Source organism: Bubalus bubalis, chromosome 23 (assembly GCF_019923935.1).
Source record: "Bubalus bubalis isolate 160015118507 breed Murrah chromosome 23, NDDB_SH_1, whole genome shotgun sequence".
NCBI lineage: Eukaryota > Metazoa > Chordata > Mammalia > Artiodactyla > Bovidae > Bubalus > Bubalus bubalis.
In genome coordinates, this window is record NC_059179.1 from 18,772,354 (window position 1) to 18,794,046 (window position 21,693).

Here is a 21,693-nt window from a genome sequence, read left to right on the forward strand (position 1 = left end):
TTGTTCAGTCGCTAAGTTATGTCCAACTCGTTGCAACCCCATGAACTCTAGAACACTCCATGAACTCCAGGACAGGGTTCCCTGTCCTTCACTATCTCCTGGAATTTGCTCAAACTCATGTCCATTGAGTCAATGATTAAATTAAAAATAAATTTTTTTAAAATAAATGATTTTTAGAAAATTTACCGAATTGTGCAACCATTACCATAATCCTTTTTTGGAATATTTCAATCACCCTGTTACTATCCCTCCCCTATGTTCAGAAGTTAGGCCTGAGGGGTTTTGGGATTTTTACAGGTTTTAAAACTCCAAACAATACGATGATAAAGAATCGTTTTCTATCTCTCTTTCTTTTAAAAAATGAAGTCTTGGTTAATCATTAAACCAACCAGGATATCTTAGAGGGTTACCATGGCCCTGTCTCCATTTCCATCCAAATAGCTGACCATTTTCCTCTCCTGCTACCCACCCCAGAAAGGATACTCCCCTATTGGGTTGAGTCATTCTTAAAAGAACTTTCTAGCTCGCCGCTCCTCCCAAGACGAGCAACCTCCTCTACAGTCCCTGTCCAGGTCCCCACATACCCACGCTCCCGATCAAAAAAACAATCAGTGGCTTTTCTTTGCCAATTTTCAATCCGCCACCCCCATCGCACCACAGGGTCCCCTTCTTCCTTTTCATCTGTCAGCCTCGTTTCCCTAATCTCCAGACAGATCCCTAGCCTGACGCCTTCTCTCCATCACTAGCCTCACTCACGCTGCAATCACTTCCCAAATGCCGGCATCCCTAACCTCAAAAGCGTAAATGCCAAAACCAGACAAGTTGACGCGCCTAGAGAAGTGTGTGGGTGTGTGGGTGTAAGTGTCTGTGCTTGTGTGTAGAAGAAACCAACAGAGGCCACGCCGGTGTCCATCTTCTGGAAATGTCAATCATGCCAGGCTCAGAGGGCGAAGATCGGCTCCCCAGTTCCCCCCGCAGACAGCATTCAGGGCTGTAAAGCTCAGAGGCAGCAAAGCTTCACCCAGGACTCTTGCCCAGAGGTTGCCCCGGCCCCCAAATGTACGGAGCACCCCTCCCCGGCGTGGTGGTAGGGCCCGGCGGCGACGTCACCCATTGTTTACAAATCAACCCGAGCCGGTAGGATTCCGGCTCCCGCGGCTGCAGGCGCGCGGCGCGAGTGCCTGGCGGGCTCCGGCTTCCGCGTCCGCCCGGGCTCCGGCTTCGGCCTCGGCACCGCGCCCGGTTCCGCCGCGGCCCACCGAGCCCCCGGGACAGCCGAGCCGCCAGCGACTCAACGCACAGCTCCGGGTGCCAGCGCGGGGGGCCATGCCGTGCCGGAGAGAGGAGGAAGAGGAAGCCGGCGAGGAAGAGGAGGAGGAGGAGGAGGACAGCTTCCTACTGCTGGAACAGTCGGTGACTGTGGGCGGCTCGGTTGAGGTGGACCGGCTGGTGGCCCAGATCGGCGAGACACTGCAGCTGGACGCGGCGCAGGACCGCCCTGCCTCCGCGTGCGCGCCCCCGGGGCCGCCACTGCAGCCCCCGCGGCCCCCGGCGGCGGTGAGAGCGGACAAGGCCCGCGCCCCAGCGCAGCCGCTGCTTCTACCGGCCGCGTCGATCGAGGCTGGGGGCCCGGCGCCCCTGGGGGCCTTGCGGGGCGCCCTCGGGGACCGCGGCCGCGTGCGGGGCCGGGCTGCGCCCTACTTTGTGGCGGAGCTCGCCGCAGGCCCCACCGCGCTGTCCCCATTGCCCCCTCAGCCCTGCCTTGATGGGCCTTTGGGAGCAGACAAACGGGGTTCCCCGCAGCCCCTGTCGGGCCCTTGCCGGCGAGGTTGGCTGCGGGACGCAGCTGCCTCCCGCCGCCTCCAGCACCGACGCGGGCTACAGCCTCCAGCCCGCAACGGCGACGACGACCCGCACCGGCTCCTGCAGCAGCTCGTGCTCTCGGGGAACCTCATCAAGGAGGCCGTGCGGAGGCTCCATTCGCGACGGCTGCAATTGCACGCAAAGCTCCCCCAGCGCCAGCTCCTGGGCCCTCTGTCGGCCCCAGTGCATGAGCCCCCTTCGCCCCGCAGCCCTCGCGCGGCCTGCAGCGACCCCGGTGCGTCCGGGAGGAGGGCGCAGCTCAGAACAGGCGACAGCGTTCTAGTCCCCGGCAGCTAACACCTCGAGAGTGGCCACTGCGCGAGCCTCTGCCTGAAGGGCAAGGGGTTCCCCTGAGGGCTATATCTCTACTCAAACTGGTGAAGTCGCACTTCTGGAAGCGGGAAAATACCTTATATGAAGATGAGGAATCGAAAAATTGAGAATGTGTTCGCGGGAACTGAGGTCTAGGGCCCCGACGTGGTTGACTTCGTTGGTCCCACTGAAGGCAGATTACAGAGTGTACCCCAAGCTCGCAGTCAGTAGGACTCCTCATTGGTGTGACCAGCCCTGGTGGCGCAGCGTGCAGTTCCACGCAGCCTCTGGGGTCCTCCAACCTGGCAACCATGTGGCCGGAGTCCATGCTTCTCAGGATCGCGGAGCGCCTAAAGGACAAGGATGATCCCAGTTACTTGCTTTACCTTTCCAAGGCTGGTTCCTGATTCACTTTAAGAGAGGGGAACATTTGTAGATCATTTAAGGGAGTACCTCAAACTGCCAGACTTGAAATTTTACGACACTTTAAAAAAAAAAAAAACGTATCTCGTGTGTTTTGAGGTGCTTGTTCTTGGTATAAAACACGCGGCACCGTGAAAGGACATTTTGGAGAACTGAATAGAAGTAACCTTTTCTCTGCACACCCCCACCCCCACCCGCTTTGCAACTGTCTGCGTTTCTCAGAGCAGCGGGGGAAGGCGGAGCGCCCAGGATGCTAATTGGACGTGGGGGTGAGAGGTCCTAGGGAAAGGTGAGGGCGCGGAGTGAACCCGCGGTCCTCTTAAATGTGTATTTTCACAGTCTGTCCGCCCCTCCTCGGGTTCAAGGTCACCATTTCCTGGGCGCAAACGAGATTGTGGGGCTCTAGCAGGGCAGAGTCGCCCGGTTCTGCCTGTACTCGGAGTAGTACGCGGTGTTTTGCAAGTGCTGGAGTCTCCTGAGGACACGGGCACCGCTGCCACCGCGGGTTGAGGGAGGTGGCGACGTGCTAGGCGCCGGTGCCTCCTGCGGGCGGCCGCGCCCCGGGCTTTGACGGAAACTGCCCGGAGAAGTGGCCTCGAGTCCCTCCTCTTCCCCTCCGCTCTGCTGTCCAACTCTAGCTGGTGGCGCTGCCGCTCCTGGGGGCCCAGGCTGGGGGCTGGGAGACACCACGTGATGGGGCACTCCAGGGACACACAGCCTAGCGCAGCAGCTTATAATGGGCTCTCCGGGGCCATTTGCAATAACAGCTGCAATTCCCTGGATAGATGGAGTTGATTTCCTCCCTCTGCCCCTCCCCCAAGCCATGCCAGCTTGCCTTTGTAAGTGAAGGAAACCGAGTAAAAAAATGTGACCCTCCGAATGGAGAAGCTGCAGAATTTGCCATTGTGAACCTGGTGAAGTGCTCGTAACATAATGTTAACGCAGTCTAAAGGCTCTAAGACGGTATTGTTGATGTTTTAGTTTTATAAGATTCAATGGCATGTTCGTCATCCAGATGTGGCTATTGACATACCTACACTTCGCACCGGAGTGTCTGGAATTGTGGCTATCCTGATTATAGGATGTTAACTTAACTGAAATATCTGTTTTTAATAAATGTGTTGGGTTTTTTGTTTGGTTTTATTTTATACTTGGCGGCGGTGGGAAAGATGCACAGAACACATTTCTCTGATCTCCATAAACATGAAAACACTTGAAATCCTTGTCAGGCCTGACTTGTGGATGGTAATTAGAGCGCCTTTGTGTCTGAGCAGCTCCCTAGTTAGGGTCTGCGCCGGCTGGGTGTGTATTGGTGCTGGCATGAAATTAAATGAAAGTGAGGTCAGGATTTGGACCAGTCCCATTCACTAAAACCTTAGAGCTTCTGGATTACTAGTCAGTGCTGGAGAAGCTGCCCCTGACTGTATTAGCAAAGGACATCAGATCAGTCAGTCACTGCAGATTGGGAAGCTTATCGCTTTTTTCTTTCTACTGTGGTCATTAAGTGGACTTGTTCCACAAGGTGGCCCTTTAAGAGCTGGGGTCAGCTCTTGGTTAGGGGATACTCAGGGTGCAAAGGTGCAGTGGGAAAGCTGCCTGGGCGGGGGAGGGGGAGGGTATGAAGGGACTCCTCTCTTTGCCCTTGGCACATTTACTCACAGTTTCTCCCCAGCAGCCCATCTCTATCCCTCCGGTTCTCAGTTACTTCAGTCTGTTTCCTCTGGGAAGAAGCCATGCTTGACAACAGGGCATCCAGAGTTCAAGTCCCCTTATTAAATGGGTACCTTGGACAAGTTGCTTAACCTCTATGGGCTTCAGTTGCCCCATTTGTATAACAGATGAGAAATGAAATGATAAGAAAACGAGTTCCTTGTGACTGGCACATCCTGGAGATACAATAGTCTCGTCCCTACCCCTTCCTTCCCAGGACTGTCCCTTGGTAGCCAATCGACTGGGTCCTTGGTTTGTCATGAAACAAGGGCACGCCATGATCCGAAGAGTGCTTTCTGGATAGAATGCTATATGATTTAGAACCCTGATTTCCTAACTCCCTTTTGGACTCAATGCCTATTGTTTATACCTCCTCATTCTCTCCCTCCAAATGCACACACAGACCCTAATGGTAACTGCAGAGTACACCAAGGCAGCCATCTCCCTCAACCTCCCCAGGAAGGGTTGTGGGGGAGTCAGTCCTGTGCTACTCAGCAAGGGAATGGTGACTCTGGAGGCTCTAATACAAACTGAAGAGGGATGGGGGGCCGGCTCCAATAATGCAGTGGGCTATCACCTCCAGGCACTGGGCAAGAGGAAACTGATCAGCTGTCAACTTCCCCTGGCATTGGAGGAGCCCTAAGGTCCTTGCTTCTTAACATGGGTGGTATTCCTGGAGGTCAAAGAGTTAGGAGCAATCCAGGGTCAAGTTAGCCATGATTCAATACCACTGCCCAAACCATGCTGGCTTCTTGTAAAGATGGTTAAGGCTAGATTCAACTATAGTGTTCACATAATACAACCCCCTTCTTCAAAAAGGAATACTGGAGAAAACTAATGCCTACCATGAGGTACTTTAACTGCACTGTGCCTAGTGGCTCAGTCTATCTGTCTCTGTGACCCCATGGGCTGTAGCCTGCCTGCCTCCTTGGTCCATGGGGATTCTCTAGGCAAGAATACTAGAGTGGGTTGCCATGCCCTCCTCCAAGGGATCTTCCCAACCCAGGGATTGAACCCAGGTCTCCTGCATTGCAGGCAGATTCTTTACTGTCTGAACCACCAGAGAAGCCCAAGGATACTGGAGTGGGTAGCCCTATCCCTTCTCCAGGGGATCTTCCCAACCCAGGAATTGAACTGAGATCTCTTACTTTGTAGGCGAATTCTTTACCAGCTGAGCTACTGGGGAAGCCTTAACTGCACTACAACCCTATAACCATCACTGTCCATTTTTTAAAATGCTACAAGGTCTTACTAGTCACCCCCAAGACCTTTCTGGGGATAAGTCAGGGTTTACATAATTTTTAAAAATTAGACCATTTTATACGTAGAAAGGGGCTTCCCAGGTGGCACAGTGGTAAAGAATCCGCCTGCCAATACAGGAGACACAAGAGACTCGGGTTCAATCTCTGGATCAGGAAGATCCGCTGGAGAAGGAAATTGGCAACTCACTCCAGTATTCTTGCCTAGGAAATCCCATGGACAGAGGAGCCTGACAGGTTACAGTCCATGGGGTCAAAAGAGTCAGACACAACTGAGTGGCATAGGTGGAAAAATAGTTGGAAGGGGGCAAGGCAGAATGACCTAGAAAGTCATTTACAAAGTCCAATATCTGACAGAATCTAGAAACCAGGTCTTTGGGTTCCCAGTTCAGTCCTCTTTCCAATAGCCTGATGCTATCACACAGAGTCAGACACTGTTCACTGTGCAACTACTTACATATACAATAATGTGACTGACACCCCTGCAGCTGTCCAACGTGATGATCCTGCCATTGGAATCATGGAAAACCATGCCCCAGATACCTAGGCTGAGCTAGGGAAAGCTAGGTATGCTGTAACCATTTTCTCACGTTCAGCATCCTATGAAGACAGCTGTCCACAGAAAACAGCCTGGGTAAGATAAAAGACCAAAGCTATAAACTCAATGAAAAAAAAAAAACTAAATAAACTAAAACACAGAAATTGACAAATAAGTGACTTGGAGAAAAGAAAGCCATACTTCACAAATAACTCCAAAGTCTGCCACCCCAAGATTTCATTCTAAATTAGGCATAAATGCTACAATATTTGAATTCAATTTTACCATTTTTTTGCTCTTTCCTTTTCCAGCTCAGAAGCAGAAACGTGGAGAGTACATCAGACACCACTTTCCTATCCAGCAAAGTCTGTGTCAAACCCTGTGATCCCTTCCTTCCAATCAGGAAAGAGTTACCCTGGCAACCAAATTACTAACTCACTCAATTAGCTCCCCCCCCCACACACCCTTCCACAATGCTCAGTAATCACAGAATGTCAGCCCCAGCAGAGCTCAGCCTTCAGTGGTCTAGTGCTACAGCCTCATTTAAAGATGGAAGCACAGAGAGGTTTCCACTCGGAGGTGCACTCCTTTTGAACACTGAGGACGCTGGTGCAGGCAAAGCAGCAAAACTCTCCCATGCAGCGCTTCCTCCTGGTTTTCCAACCATAACTGAAGACAGAACAAATGACCTGCTTATAACAGTGTTTCCCAGGAGGTGTAATAGATAAGAGCGTGGGCTGTGCAGGCAGCTCTGCATTGCTAGGGTGTGATTTCAGACAGGATCCTTAACCTCAATCATCTCCATTAACTCATATGCATAATGGGGTAAGAAGAGCACCTACCCTGGGATGTCCCTGATGGTCCAGTGGGTAAGACTCCACACTCCCAATGCAGGGAGCCTGGGTTCGATCCCTGGTCAGGGAACTAGATCCCACGTGCTACAACTAAAAGATCCTGTGTGCTGCAACTAAGACCCAGTGCAGCCAAATAAATAAAAGTTAAAAAAAAAAAATAGCCCCTGCCTTGAAGAACTGAGTGAAGGTGAAATTAGATCTCTAATTTCACTCTAATAGCAAAACATCATTCCTGGAAGCTACTCCATTAAGATTACTACTTTAAGTCTTTTGTGGAAAGATCTTGCCTCTTAGTGACTTCTTCAATCTGTTTCTTCAAAGGCATTAATCTAATCTGAGGATAAGACGTTTCTTAAACATGCACTCCTGTTGCATAAAGTGCTAAAGGAAGTGTAGGTAGGTAGGTGGGTAGGTTTAGTCATTCAATTGTGTCTGACTCTGCGTCCCTGTGGACAGTAGCTCGCCAGGCTCCTCTGTCCATGGGATTTCCCAGGCAAGAAGACTGGAGTGGGTTGCCATTTCTTTCTCCAGGGGATCTTCCCAATCCAGGGATTGAAACTAGGGCAGGGTAAGGAAGGGAATACTTGTCTGCTGCTGCTGCTGCTGCTGCTAAGTTGCTTCAGTCATGTCCGACTCTGTGCAACCCCATAGATGGCAGCCCACCAGGCTCCCCGGTCCCTGGGATTCTCCAGGCAAGAACACTGGAGTGGGTTGCCATTTCCTACTCAATGCATGAAAGGAAAAGTGAAAGTGAAGTCCCTCAGTCGTGTCTGACTCTTAGCGACCCCATGGACTGCAGCCTACCAGGCTCTTCCGTCCATGGGATTTTCCAGGCGAGAGTACTGGAGTGGGTTGCCATTGCCTAGAAGAGATTTAATCGGAAGAGGGTGGAGGTCTTCTTCAAATGGCAACTTGAAAACAGCTCAGGACTGAGACCTGTACAGTAGGGGCAGTAGGGAATGTTAACAAAGGAAAGGGTTTGTGGGCAGAGCATCTGGAGGACACAAATGCTTAAATCCTCCATTCCCATCAGTGAAAGTGTTAGTCGCTCAGCTGTGCCCAAATCTTTGTGACCCCATGGACTGTAGCCTGCCAGGCTCCTCTGTCCATGGGACTCTCCAGGCAAGACTACTGGAGTGGATAACCCTTCCCTTCTCCAGAGGATCTTCCCAACCATTCCTATCAGAAACCCTTCTAATTCAAATTCGAAGGTCTTCGTGCCTGCCCTGTCCACTCCCATCTACAATTTGTACTGAGAAAAAGGCAATGTCTTCAACAGGGGGTGATCTTCAAGTTCATCTTGTTCTCACTCTTCATTTTATTTACTGTCATTATAGGGTTATCTCAGGGGCTCATATGTGAATGTCTTCTTTTTCCAAAGAGATTATTTTATTCTTTGACAGCAGGAGTGACAAGTTTCAGGCAGATTATCAGGCGACACAACATGCGGGATGGACTGGGGTGGAGAGGGAGCCTTTACTGTCGGTTGGATGCCTATATAGCATCCAGGCAACAAGAGATAAGGGTCTGGGCTCAGAGAGAAAGGAAAAGACAAGAAGGGACACATTTCAGAAAAAAAACGCATAGCCTTCAGCACAGTAGCAGGTAGCTGTTAAAATGAAGTCTGCCCGGGTCACAATCCTAGTTTTGTTTTTTTTTTTTTTTAGAGCTCCTTCTTGTGACCATGGGCAGATTACTTCACCTCTCTCACCTCCAAGTCTGATAATAATAAAGTCCCTGCCTCATTGGGTTGGGAGGATTCATTGAGTTAATGATAGTAAAAATGTTTAGGCCACTGCCTGAAACATAGCTGCATTTAGTAACAACACCTGGGTATTGGCATTTAGTAAATATTTGCAAAGCAAACAAATGGGCAATTTCAACAGACTTGTGGAGGCTGAGAGAGTGCTTGGGGCACAGACGACGAATTGTGGTGTCTGGAGTTTGGAGAGGATGAAGTAAGAGACACAGCAACTAAAAAGGGAAATGAGAATCAAGGGAAGGTTTGCTAAAGCAGGAAAGACCTGCACTCGTCCAAATGCAGATAGAGGACATGGAAAGGAAGGAACTAAAGGGAAGACGCTATAAAGGATGAGGCTCCTAAAAGAGATAGGAAGGGATGGGGTGCTTAGTCTGCGTAGGTTTGAAGAGCAGGGCTTAGGGGACCTTAGAGGATGTCCCCTGTGATAGCACTCTAAGTCACACACTATCCTACCACAGAGAGGCTGGGGACCAGTTGGCTGTTGAAACTGGATATGTTTTTGTGTGAACGAGTCTTTCTTCTCTGTACCATACTCTACAGCAGAATGAAATCTAAATCTGATATCAAGGAGCTTATTAACTACTTCCCCTCCTCAATTGACTCACAGGAGGTAAAATTCACCACCCCCCATTGATAGGCTGTTCAGGGAGTTTGTTTGACTTATTGATTTGGGTGGGTTAAAAAAGAATGACAAGCTGGTTATCACCTTGTTACCTTTGCCCTACCTTTTGCCCATTTCTGTTTTACTGTCTGAATTAGATTCGGTTTCCTAGGTTTTCCTGAAAATCTTCCCCTGACACCAGAGACATCACCACCTTTCTCCAAATTCACCATAAATAGGACTTCTCTTCAGCAGGGTTAAGCAGGGCAAGGAGTCACAGTGTAGATGTTCAAAACACACTGCTTAATGGTGCTGATAAGGAGAAGTGGAATAACTTTAGGATTAAAGAAAGATAGTGAAGGTCACTGAGCAAGATTCCACATACTCTGGACCTGACCACGGAAGGTATGTAGAGATCACGTACCTATAGCTCTGCATGTGTTTCTATGTGTGCACCTGTGCATGTATGCAGCTAACACACACCCAACTATCCCTTACAGTTCACCCTTTAGCCTCCCTTGGCCTCTGGGTTCTACTCTTCATCTTTGTAAAGTGCTTAGAACAGAGTCTGGCACTTGGTAAGTGCTATGTATACTGGTTGGTGTTCTTCCTTCCCAACCGACAGTGTCTCCCAGGCTCCATCCACCCATCCTAGCACTAAGCACCTAGTTTTTATCTTCAGCCCTGATCGCTCTTCCAACTCCTAATCATAGATGAGGCAGCGGGCTGCTGTTGCTGTAACTTCCCACATGAAACGCCTAATCAACCCCAACCCCCCACCACACACTCATACAACCAGCTTCTTACAACTTCCCTATTGCCCTTGTCCTTCTGGACTCAAGATTTGCAGAATGTTACCAGGGAAACCTAGGCCTCGGCTCCTTGAGCAGATAGAATTGTCTCAGCTCTGCCCCATGTCCATGTCCTTAGTTCTACCTATTCCTAGGGACTGGGAATATGCCAGCCACAATTACCCCTGGGCCAAGTACTAGGAATGGGCTAGCCCAAGCTGCAACACGTGAAACGGCCATTGCCTCCTTTGCACAGAGACCCTTTCCCAGGCCCAGGGCCAGGACTCAGCTCTCTACAGCCTTTGCAAATGGTTGATCAGTAGCTGGGGCTGAGGTTCAGGAGGAAAAGTGTGGGTAGGGTCAGAAAGGAGGTTAAGAGATTTGACTTAAGAACCATGAGTTCAGATTCTGTTCTACCACCCCCGATTCCTACCTCTCCCCGGTGTCAACAGTGAAGGGCCATCTTGTTAAAGGTCCCTGGCAGAGTTCTGCATGAATGGGGTGGTTTCCTTCTCTACCTTGCTTTGTCAGGGCCTATAGATGTTCAGGTCCTTTGGTCCAGTCACCATTCTAATTTCATTCCAGGCCATGCTGCAGATGCAGAAGACAGTTGCATCGGGTGAGATCTCACCATCTTGGCCTTATGCCCTCATCTTACAGAAGACACAAGGTTCTAAAAAGAGCAGCCATTTACCATTGGTTATCTGTGCCTCTCTTAACGCAATTCCTATTTACTTATGTGAAGGTCTCAGCCCCAAACCTGTTTGCAGGCTCTTCCAGGATGTCTGAAACCTTGCCTCATCCTAGATCCCTAGCGCCTTGCATGTATGTGGCTGGCCTGCAAGAAAACTCTGTGAGAATGGTGATGCTAGAGGGTTGAGGTATTTATTGGGTCAAGGTTCTTAAGGCTTAAATTCTCAAGGTTCTTAAGAATTTAATAAATCCAACATGGGAGAAAATGCCGTCAAAAACATCTTGTGGAGGTAGTACACAGCATGACTGGATGCTCTGATTAAGGACAGCAGGAGAACCTAGAGCCAGAGTGCCTAGGTTCAAACCCCAGCTCCTTATTAAAAGGTGGTGACTTCAGCAAATCACTTAATCTCCTGGACTCAGTGTCTTCATTTATAAAATGGAGAAAATAGTGCCTACATCATAACGAATAATAAAGCCGTGACGTAACGAACAGTACCTGGCGCATGTGCCAAGTCCCAACCCCTGTAATGATAACAGCAGAGACAGATCATTTGGAAGGTGTGTGGAGGTGGCCTTCTAGAAGGCGTTCAGGAAAAGGGACTTATAGAATATGGAAGCAAAAGAGGTGGCAATGATCACAGTGGAGATCAAGGGGTGTCTTAAGTGTTAGGACATGTGGAGGACATTGAAGAGACAAACGGGCCTGCTGAAAGAAGAAGGCGCAGTGGTGATGAGAAGAATCAACAATTATCATTTTTTCAGCCTTTAAGTGTCCCAGACATCTCAGGTCCTCATTACACTTGGCAGTATTGTTTTATAAATGAGAGGAGAAAAATGCAGAGCTGTCTCTTACCTGGTATGACACACATGGTGAGCAGCAGGGCTGAGTCAAACTGAGTCACTGAGCACTAGCCTTCCCCTGCAGGCCATGTGGGAAGGTGCTGGGCAGGACAGGTGCCCCTGGGGCGAATTAGCAGAGCTGGGCTGTACCAAGTAAGGCTTTCTTGGGGTAAGGGGGCCCATGCCAGGGGAAGATGGGATGGAGAGCAGGGGATCCAGGAGGGCCACTTTCATGAATTGAACTCTGCCTGCTCAAACCACGCCAACTATCAAGGGCACTGGTATAAAACCCTACTGTCAGAATTCTCTAGGCCACAGCTCAAGACTGGGTCAAGTCTCAAAAATGAAAATAGTGAGGCTCTGTCTATACCTCCCCATTCTTCAAACACAAAAAATTCAGAAAACTCACCTTCCTCCACCCTCTTCCAGGTACAGCAAATCACTTGGCCTCTGTCCTCCCTCCAGCCTAGAAAGTTTCTGGACTATGTTTTGATTCCACAAAAGGAGTTGAAAGCCCACCTAGCATGTTTTCTAAAACCTGGACTGAATTTTTGTGTCTTGTGGATTATCGACTCAGAAGCACTCTTGGACTGCAGCTCCACCAGTCTCCACCTCCCACCTCGACCCCCCCCCAAGGGCCCTCTCCATTATAACTTCATTATGAAAGGTGTCACCTATGTGCTTTTCTTTCCCCCCGCCTTCCACCAAAAAGCCAAACCATGCTCCAAAACAAAAACCCAATTTATTCAGCAGACATTTTAATTAAGAAATCCTAGAAATCAGGACCACCACAATTTCAGACACTCCGGTGCGAAGTGTACGTCAACAGCTACATCTGAAGGATGAGCAAGCCATTGAATCTTTTTTTAAAAAGTGAGTTTAGCTCCCTTAAAGTTTGGAGGTGGCACCTTATTTAAAGCGCCCTCAAGTTTCCTAAGTTTCATATAGGTAAAGCCAGCAGTTTCTCCTCTTGGAGAGTCACATTTAAAACACGGTTTCTGTCACTCACAAAAAGCTGGTGCCTAGAGGAAACAGAGAGGTGAGGAGCCTCAGAGACTCAGGCTCATGGCTCCACGGAGGGCCAAAATAGAGCAGACAAACAGCCAGGGTCTCATCCATGCAGTGCACATCAGAAATGGTGGAATAAGAAAGGCCAGGCAGGAGGACAGGAGAGACTCAAGGGATTGTTTATGACTGTCTCTGAGAAAACTCAGGGCATGGCCAAGAGTGGCCTCGCAGGAGGAGTTCTGGATAGAAAGAAAGCACGGAAAAAAAAAACAAGTAATTCTCCTTACTCTGTATGTCCGCTCCAAGAGGTAGCAAAGCATAAACAGGACTCTTCTTGGAACAAAAGAAAAGACAGACACAGGGGTGAGTTAGCTTTCCCAGGAACCCCACAGTGTTCCATCTACAGCACACCATGACCTTGAATCACAGGTAGCAAGGTCAAGGCATTTAAAAGTCCACATCCAAGTCGACCCACCTTCAAAATTCTCCACCTCCCTGCCCCAGACAACTGGAGTTCCCATCTCCCGCCTCGATCAGTCACCGGATGAGGATGGGAGAGTAAGGGGGGTGGCATCCCAACCCACCCACCACCAAGCTTTTACATTCTTCTCTCTGGAATTTCTTTGCACAGCGATTGTAGCACCATTTTCACTAAGCTCCTCCACCGGAAAATAAAGAAAATGTATTCGAGTCATCAGTTTTCAAGTATTGTTATAAAGCCCTCACGATTCTCGCCCCTTGAAGCCGAATCTTTAAACAATCCTAGCACACGACATCCCCAAGGGTTAAGTCAGGTACAAGTTGATGCAAATAGCTGCCATAGTCTCCCAGTTTTGTCCCAGGTCCCTGGGGCCGGGGTTAATTCTCACGCGACACGAACGCGCCCAGGCCCGCGTATTTCTCCACGCTCAAGTTTTCTCCGACAGCCTCGCCGGGGCCACTAACTTCTCGGCTTGAGGTCTCTCCCCACGCGCCTCCTTGCAGTCTATGCGGTCGCTCCAAGAACGGCAACGGCGGCTTCAGCTCAAGGTTGGGGTAAGTAGGACGCCGTAGGGTCCGCGCAGCAGCTTCTTTTCCTTCCTCCAGGGGCCCTGGGTCAGTGCAAAGCGCCGGAGGGTTGAAGGGAGACAGGATCTGGTCGGCTGCGGCTGGCCCCCGGTCCGGCGGGACCCGCGGGGCCTGTGGCTGCCACCGCGGCGACTGCTCGCTGGAGCCTCCGCACGGCCTCCTTGATGAGGTTCCCCGAGAGCACCAACTGCTGCAGAAGCCGGTGCGGGTCGTCGTCGTTGGCGCGCGCCCCAGCTGGGGGCCATCGTCGCTGTGGCAAGCGGCGGGAGGTGACAGCGCCCCGCAGCCATCCTCGCCGGCACGGCCCGGGTAAGGTACTGGCTCCAGCGGCGAGCTCCGCCACAAAGTAGGGCGCAGCCCGGCCCCGCACGCGGCCGCGGTCCCCGAGGGCGCAGCGCAAGGCCCCCGAGGGCGCCGGGCCCCCAGCCTCGACCGACACGGCCGGTAGAAGCAGCGGCTGCGCTGGGGCGCGGGCCTTGTCCGCTCTCACCGCCGCCGGGGGCCGCGGGGGCTGCAGTGGCGGCCCCGGGGGCGCACACGCGGAGGCAGGGCGGTCCTGCGCCGCGTCCAGCTGCAGCGTCTCGCCGATCTGGGCCACCAGCCGGTCCACCTCAACCGAGCCGCCCACAGTCACCGACTGTTCCAGCAGTAGGAAGCTGTCCTCCTCCTCCTCCTCCTCCTCTTCCTCGCCGGCTTCCTCTTCCTCCTCTCTCCGGCACGGCATGGCCCCCCGCGCTGGCACCCGGAGCTGTGCGGGAGTCGCTGGCGGCTCGGCTGTCCCGGGGGCTCGATGTGCCGTGGCGGAGCCGGGCGCGGTGCTGAGGCCAAAGCCGAGGCCGAGGAGGTAACCGGAGCCCGCCAGGCACTCGCGCCGCGCGCCTGCAGCCGCGCGAGCCGGGATCCTACTGGCTCAGGTTGATTTGTAAACAATGGGTGACGTCGCCGCCGGGCCCTACCACCGCGCCGGGGAGGGGGGGAAACGCGAGTAGGCGGCCCGGCGCGGGCAGTCGCGGGAAGGGCAGGGACGCAGCCGGAGCCTTCTTGTGTCTGCGCTCGGTGTCTGCCTAGGAGGGGATTCCGGGAGTGGGGAGAACTTCGTACTTCCCCGGCCCGATCAGCAGCACAAGATAATGAAGACTCTTGAGGAGGCCTGTATTGGATTCTCCCACTCACGGACACACCTACCCAAACACCCAAGCCCTCCTCCTCGGACGCTTCCTCCCTCCCCACGTGTCAGCACGGCGAGGGCCGGCCCTGCTCCACCCCCGCGCACCCGCAGTCACCCGAACCCGGAGTGGTGGGGGAGGGGCGGGCCCTGCGACCAGCCGGCTCGGAAAGGGTGGGGCTGGGGAAATTGGGGCTAGGGAGGGCGACGTCGCATTGGCGGGCCTAATCGACCTGAGGTGGGGTCCATGAGCTTACCCCCTCCGCCCAGGCTTCCGGCCCCCAGGCACAGCGCTAGAGAAGGACGCACCACCGTTTGGCTAAAGAACAGCTGACTTTGTTCATTAAAAAAAAAAAAAAAAAAAAGATTTAAATAGAAATATAGGGCAATAGAAAAAAAAAACCTCTAATCATAGAACCCAAACATGGTTTACATTTTAGAATTTTTCTTTTCCAGCCTTTTTCTATTAAAAGTGTTATGCAAACAGCCATTCGTATACGTTATTCACTTTCCCACTATCATTACACCATAAATGGTGTTCGTGTTATTGCATGCGCTTTGAGAACATTTAATGATTACGTAAGTTTCCATTAAATGACTGTGCCATGAATTATTAAACAACTCTTAACGTTTGCTGTTTACCTTCTTTCACCCTTGTAAATAAGTATGTGATTAACATTTTTATGCGCAGAAATTTTTTGTGTGTTGATTCTAAGAACATATTGCCAGGAATGGAAATTCAGGTCAAAGGATATGGATATTTTAAGGTTTCTGATAAATGTACCAAATTGCTTTCCTTCCAACAGTTGGGTAAATTTATTCTCCCGTCATTCATGTTGTAAGCATATGGTATTCACCGTGCCTTCACGAGTATTATAGTTACTTTTTTTTTCTGGTTTTGTAAGTGATATGGATAACTCATTTCTGTATTTATTTGATCTTACTTAGGTAGAGGAGTTTTCTAAATGTTAACCAACGTACTTCTTTTTGGGGGGAATAGTTGTCTCATAAGTTTTTCCTATTGAGGTTTTTTTTTTTTTTGTATTTGCATAACTCCTCTACATACCAGAAACTAACTCTTCTCTTTCATATTTTGCTGTGACTCTTTCTTCCGTTTTTGTTGGCCCTGTGCAGTTTTTTATTTTTCACTAAAACTTAAACTTTTAAAACAGTCATATCTATATAAAGTCCCTTCCTTTGAAACTTTTACTACAATGCTAAATTTAGAGTCTGGCCTCCAGAAAGTTATTAAATATTCAGTTCTATTTTCCTAGTGTCTTGATTTTTTTCAAATCCATCTGGATTAATTTTGGTCACTAGTGCGGGGAGATAATATGATGCCACACCCTCCCACCCCGAGGCTGCAGGCACAGCGGAATACAGGCAGGGCTGTATTTCTTCACTGGGCCAGAGGTGTTTGGGTACTATAGACACAAACTCTTCCCTGATGAGCTCCCAGCTGCTGGGTAAGCTGAAGGCTGTAAGGTCTGGGTGTGACTGGGAATATTATGATCAGTTGAAAAAAAGACCTGAACAGGTTGTACAAAGACCTAAGCAGATTCACGTCTCATTCCTGCCACGTCTGGGTGTGTGGCTTCTGGCAAATCAGTTTACAAGTGAAAACACTTGTAAAATGGAAAAAAATAATCCTGGCCCTGCCTCCCCCTGAGGATTGCTTTCAAGATCAAATGAGATAATGGGAACAGGCTTTGTCAGGCATTACCAAAGTAATGTGGGATTAGGTCCAGTGGTTTACTAACAGAGGTCTGGCTTAACTCCAGCCATTCCCTCAGGGTAACAGCTAATACATTCACGTAAAATTCCCCCCCCTTGCAGCCCACTAAGTAAAATGTACCCCCAAGGCATTACTTCCTTGAACTTGATTGGTCCCTGAATTCTGCCTCCTGCTTATGGGACCTGGGATTGCTTGAAGTCAGTCCAAAGCCTCCCAGATCCCAAGCTGTGACCCCACAACTAGTTCTGCAGGTTTTGGTGACAGATCCTTTCCCAACGTGCAAACTTCCTCCTGCATGTCTGTGGAGGGCTCTTCATATACTTTATGGATGCGAACTGAAAGCCGTTGCCCCCAGAGAGAGAGGAGTCTCATTTTCATTCTGATGACACTTACTAGAGAGAATTTCAAGGGGAATGAAAATTAGGGGAGGTCTTATGGATTTCAGCAGAGTTAAATGGTAATTTTTTTTCCCTCCTCTCTGTAAGATGATGCCTGCCTGTAAGTAGAGAAAAGCAGTTTTATGCTCCATTGACTTTAAACATTAATGGGGTTGGTGTAGCTATTGTCTCTAACCCAGCATCCCTGGAAGTCGTTTTTTGTCTTCTTGTCAGGGTAATTCCCACAGTGCTCTTAGTACTATAGGAAATAGAGCTGAGATGGCATTCTTTTAAAAATCTTCCCTTTGTAATGTTGCTTTTGTGTGGAGATTGCTATGTAAATATGCCGGGACTCGGGTATTATACTACTCATTATAGAGAGGAATTCATTACTGGAGACCAACTCCATTTTCCTGGGGGCACTTCTCTGGAGAGCTCTGAGAGAGGAAAGTGCAGTGCTGGACCAGTGGGAGGCAGAGAAATGCCCTGGATTAGGAATCAAAATACAAGATGCTGGAGAGACTCAGATGCAATTAAAAGTAATGAGAGGGTATCAGAAAGGGAAACGAAGAGAGCTGTGTGCCTGGCACGCTGGCCGTCTGCCTGGAAAGAGACATGGAGGGTATTCAGCATCACCCGTGGAAGGACACAGAATTCAAGGATTTTCTGCATTTGTTTAGACTGCATTGAAATTCTTCACAAGGAGTTTGCTTTCCACATGGACTTTGTTTTCAGTTGTCTGCACTCAGAGACGCCAGCAGGGATGAAGAGAGAGAGACTATAGGCTTGGAATCCCACCTGCATCCAGGCACTTCATCCTTCTGTGCCTCAGATTGTGAATCTGTAAAACAGAGGGTGATCCCTTCTTTACAAAATTGTTATATTACATAAGAATATGTATGGGAAAACTCATCGCATGACCCTGGGGGTGATATTGGAATGAAGCTCTGAGAAGCAGAAATAGTCTTAGAGATGTTTAAGCCTAAAAAAGGCAAGTTCTGTGCTGTGGTCCATTAATGGATGACTAGTTAAACAATGTAGCCACACAATGGAATATTACTCAGCCATAAGAAGAAAGGAAGTGATGATGTGCTACATTATGCTCAAAAACATTACGCGAAGTGAGAGAAGCCAGAAACACAAGGTGGTGTATTGGGATTCCACTTACAGGAAATATCCAGAAGAGGTAAACCCACAGAGGCAGAAAGCAGGTTGGTGGTTGCTTAGGCCTGGGGAGCGAGAATGGTGGGGGTGGGGGAAGACTGCTAAAGGGTGAGAGGTTTCCTTTTGGAGTGTTGAAAAGATTTTGGAACGTGATAGTAGAGGTTGCACAGCCCTGTGGGTATATTCAACGTCACTGAATTGTATACTTCGCAATAGCTAATTTTATGTTATGTGCATATCACCTCAATAAGACAGAGTCTGTGTTGTATCTGGTATTTGATCTAGTTCTTTCTCTGTAATTGTAACCGCAGCCTACTAGCGGATGTGAAGTTATCGCATCTTCACCATCCTTCCAGTGCAGGCCACAGATCTTTTTCAACTTTGAAGTCCATTGAAAATGCCAAATCAGCTGATTCCCTCACTCCTGCTGTGTGATTTTCTGACTGAGGTAAACTGGGTCATTGACTTCCTTTGGCAAGCAAGCAGAAACTAGTCCAGCGGCAGCTAGGGGACCCCGGTAGTCCTGATGAAGATCTTCAGTCATCTTTTCCATCCTTTCTTCTCTGTGCTAAGGGCATAGGTTGGTGTAGGTTGCAATTATTTTTAATAAAATGTCTACCTAGGTAATCATGATTAGAAATTGCCTTGGGCAAAACCATAGGATCAGATAGCAGATCAGTGATTGCCAAAGGTTAAGTTGGTAGAGGGAAGGCTGTGACTACAAAAGCGAACACAGGGGAATTTTGGGGGCCGATGGAAATGCTTAATGTCCTAATTGCAGTAATGGTTACACACATCTGCACAGATCTGAGAGCTGTACACCAAAAGAGCAAAACAAACTGTAAACACACATACCATATATTAATTATGGTGGTGGTTGCATGGGTATATATATATTTGTCAAAATTCAATGGACAAGACCAAAAAAAAAAAAAAAATTCAATGGACAGGGACTTCCCTGGTGGTCCAGTTATTAAGACTCTGAGTTTCCACTGCAGGGGCCACAGGTTCAATCCTGGTAGGGGAACTAAGATTCCCACTTGCTGTGGTGTGGGGGAAAAAAAGAAACCCAGTGGACTTTTTAAATGAGTGAATTAATTATATTACAGGGCTTCGCTGATGGCTCAGCAGTAAAGAATCCACCTACAAGGCAGGAGACACAGGAGGCCAAGGTTTGATCCCTGGGTTGGGAAAATCCCCTGGAGAAGGAAAGGGTAACCCATTCCAGTATTCTTGCCTGGAAAATCCCATAGACAGAGGAGCCCGGCTGGATACAGTCTTTAGGATTACAAAGAGTTGGACACAATTGAGCGACTGAGCATGTACGCACACACAATTATACCACAATAAAATTGATTTTCAAAAATTTGCCTTGGGACATGAAAGACATGCCCTATACATTCTCTGTAAATCACATATGGGGAAGTAGGAAAGGTGATGGTTGGGCTGCTGGTTGTGTGACAGACCAGCAGGGAGTGGGGTGAGGGAGATCCTGGCAGGGTCACCACAGCCTGGAGCTCAGCTTGAGAGGCTGTGACTTCCCTTCATTCCATCATCCAGCACATCAAAGGGTACCTGCATAGTGTCCTTACAGAGCCTAACAGTCTGTGGTGGGAAAAATAATGGCCCTTCAAAAATGTCCATGGTCTGAGCTCTGGAGCTTGTGAATATGTTATCTTACATGGCAAAAGGGACTCTGCAGATGGGATCAAGGGACTCTTGAGTTGGGCAGTTTATCCTGGATTGTCCAGATGGGCTCAATGTAATCACAAGAGGGAGACAGGACTTCCCTGGTGGTCCAGTGGTTAGACCAAGAATCTGCCTGCCAATGCAGGGGACATGGGTTTGATCCCTGGTCCAGGAAGATTCTACATGTCATGGGGCAACTAAGCCCATGAGCCAAAACTACTGAACCCAAGTGCCCTAGATCTTGTGCTCCATAACAGGAGAAGCCACTGTCGTGTGACGCCTGAGCACTTCAACTAGAGAGTAGCCCCTGCTCACTGCAGCTAGAGAATGTCCATGCCCAGCTACCATGAATGAAAAAAATTTTTTTAAAAAGAAGAGGGAAGCAGGTGGGTCAGAGAAGATGTGATGATAGAATTAAAGGTAAAATGTTGTGATGGCTTTGAAGATGGAAGGGGCCATGGGCCAAGGAATGTAGGCAGCCCCTAGAAGCTGGAAAAGGAGAGGAGACAGTTCCTGCCCTACAACCTCCAAAAAAGAACACAGCCCTGCTGACACCTTGACTTTAACCCAGTAAGACCCACTTGGGGCTCCTGACCTCTGCTGCTGCTGCTAAGTCCCTTCAGTCGTGTCCAACTCTGTGCGACCCCATAGACAGCAGCCCACCAGGCTCCCCCAACCCTGGGATTCTCCAGGCAAGAACACTGGAGTGGGTTGCCATTTCCTTCTCCAATGTGTGAAAGTGAAGTCGCTCAGTTGTGTCTGACTCTTCGCGACTCCATGGACTGCAGGCTACCAGGCTCCTCCATCCATGGGATTTTCGACAGTAAGATAATAAATGTGTGTTGTTTTAAGCTTCTAAATTTATGGTAATTTGTTAAGAAACAATAGGAAATTAATGCACAGTCTAATGCAGAAAAATGTATAAATCAACAATTATCGTACCCTACCTTAAACATGGGTCATAAAAGGATTGAGTACCAAGTGTGATGGTTCAATCAAGGAGCCACTCAACCCACTCAATGAGTTAGGAATTACTTTCTACAAAAGTGACCCAGACTGATGCCTTAAGGATGCTGTTGCAACATGTTCACAAAAACCCATTCCTTCTTCCCTGGGAATACAGCTAGAATATGTTTTCCAGACTCGCTGTGCCCATATGGCTGAGTTCTAGTCAGTGAAGCCTGAGCAGAAACAATGCGTGCTGATCCATAAAAACCTCTTCAGGTGCTCATCCAATGCTCTTTCCCACTGTACTCACAGCGGTGTCAAGGCCCAGGGCAATCTTGAAAGCCACACATGGAAAATGGCAACCCCACCCCCAACCTGATCACCCAACATCTAGGAACACCAGATGTTTAGCTTTTCATGAGAATTTGAAAACCACTTTTTGTGTTAAGTGCTGAAAAGTTTGAGATTTGTGACAGCATCCAGCATAACACTAAGTAATAGGGGTGGGGAAGGGTTAACAGGGAAGAGAGAAGAGAAGAGAGTAGCACCTCTACGCAACTTGAAAAAGCTCAAATATGGCTGGACCAGTGTCTAGAGAAGGCACAAAAGGGGGTATGTGAAGGATGGGGTGCAGTTTGAGCTGCAGAGGTAAGCACTGGGTGGGTTGTGAGCACAGGTGGGCCACGAAACCTGATTTGCATTTTAAAAAAAGCAATCTGGTAAATTCCCTGGTAGTTCAGAGGTTAGGACTCGGCACTTTCACTGCTGCGGCCCTGGTGGTGGAACCATGCCATGCAGCACAACTAAAATAAATAAATGCATACATGTATACAAAAAATAGAAATAAGAAATAAAAGGAGCAATCTGCCTATAGGTGCCAGGGCCCAGAG

The 21,693-nt window shown here is 49.3% G+C and overlaps 2 protein-coding genes across 2 annotated transcripts; one reads left to right on the forward strand and one right to left on the reverse strand.

Annotated features, from left to right (window-relative positions):
- The first annotated feature begins 1,125 nt into the window (after positions 1-1,125).
- FRAT1 (FRAT regulator of WNT signaling pathway 1) lies at positions 1,126-3,730 on the forward strand. Its single transcript, XM_025273967.3, has one exon. The coding sequence runs from the start codon at positions 1,327-1,329 to the stop codon at positions 2,158-2,160; it is 834 nt and encodes a 277-aa protein (XP_025129752.2). The 5' UTR covers positions 1,126-1,326; the 3' UTR covers positions 2,161-3,730.
- Positions 3,731-12,372: 8,642 nt separating this feature from the next.
- Positions 12,373-15,241, reverse strand: FRAT2 (FRAT regulator of WNT signaling pathway 2). Its single transcript, XM_006061170.4, has one exon. The coding sequence runs from the start codon at positions 14,447-14,449 to the stop codon at positions 13,754-13,756; it is 696 nt and encodes a 231-aa protein (XP_006061232.2). The 5' UTR covers positions 14,450-15,241; the 3' UTR covers positions 12,373-13,753.
- Positions 15,242-21,693: the final 6,452 nt, after the last annotated feature.

Bases quoted from the DNA above. Each gene is read 5' to 3' on its own strand.
- FRAT1 (XM_025273967.3), top strand. From the start codon at position 1,327: ATGCCGTGCCGGAGAGAGGAGGAAGAGGAAGCCGGCGAGGAAGAGGAG.
- FRAT2 (XM_006061170.4), bottom strand. From the start codon at position 14,449: ATGCCGTGCCGGAGAGAGGAGGAAGAGGAAGCCGGCGAGGAAGAGGAG.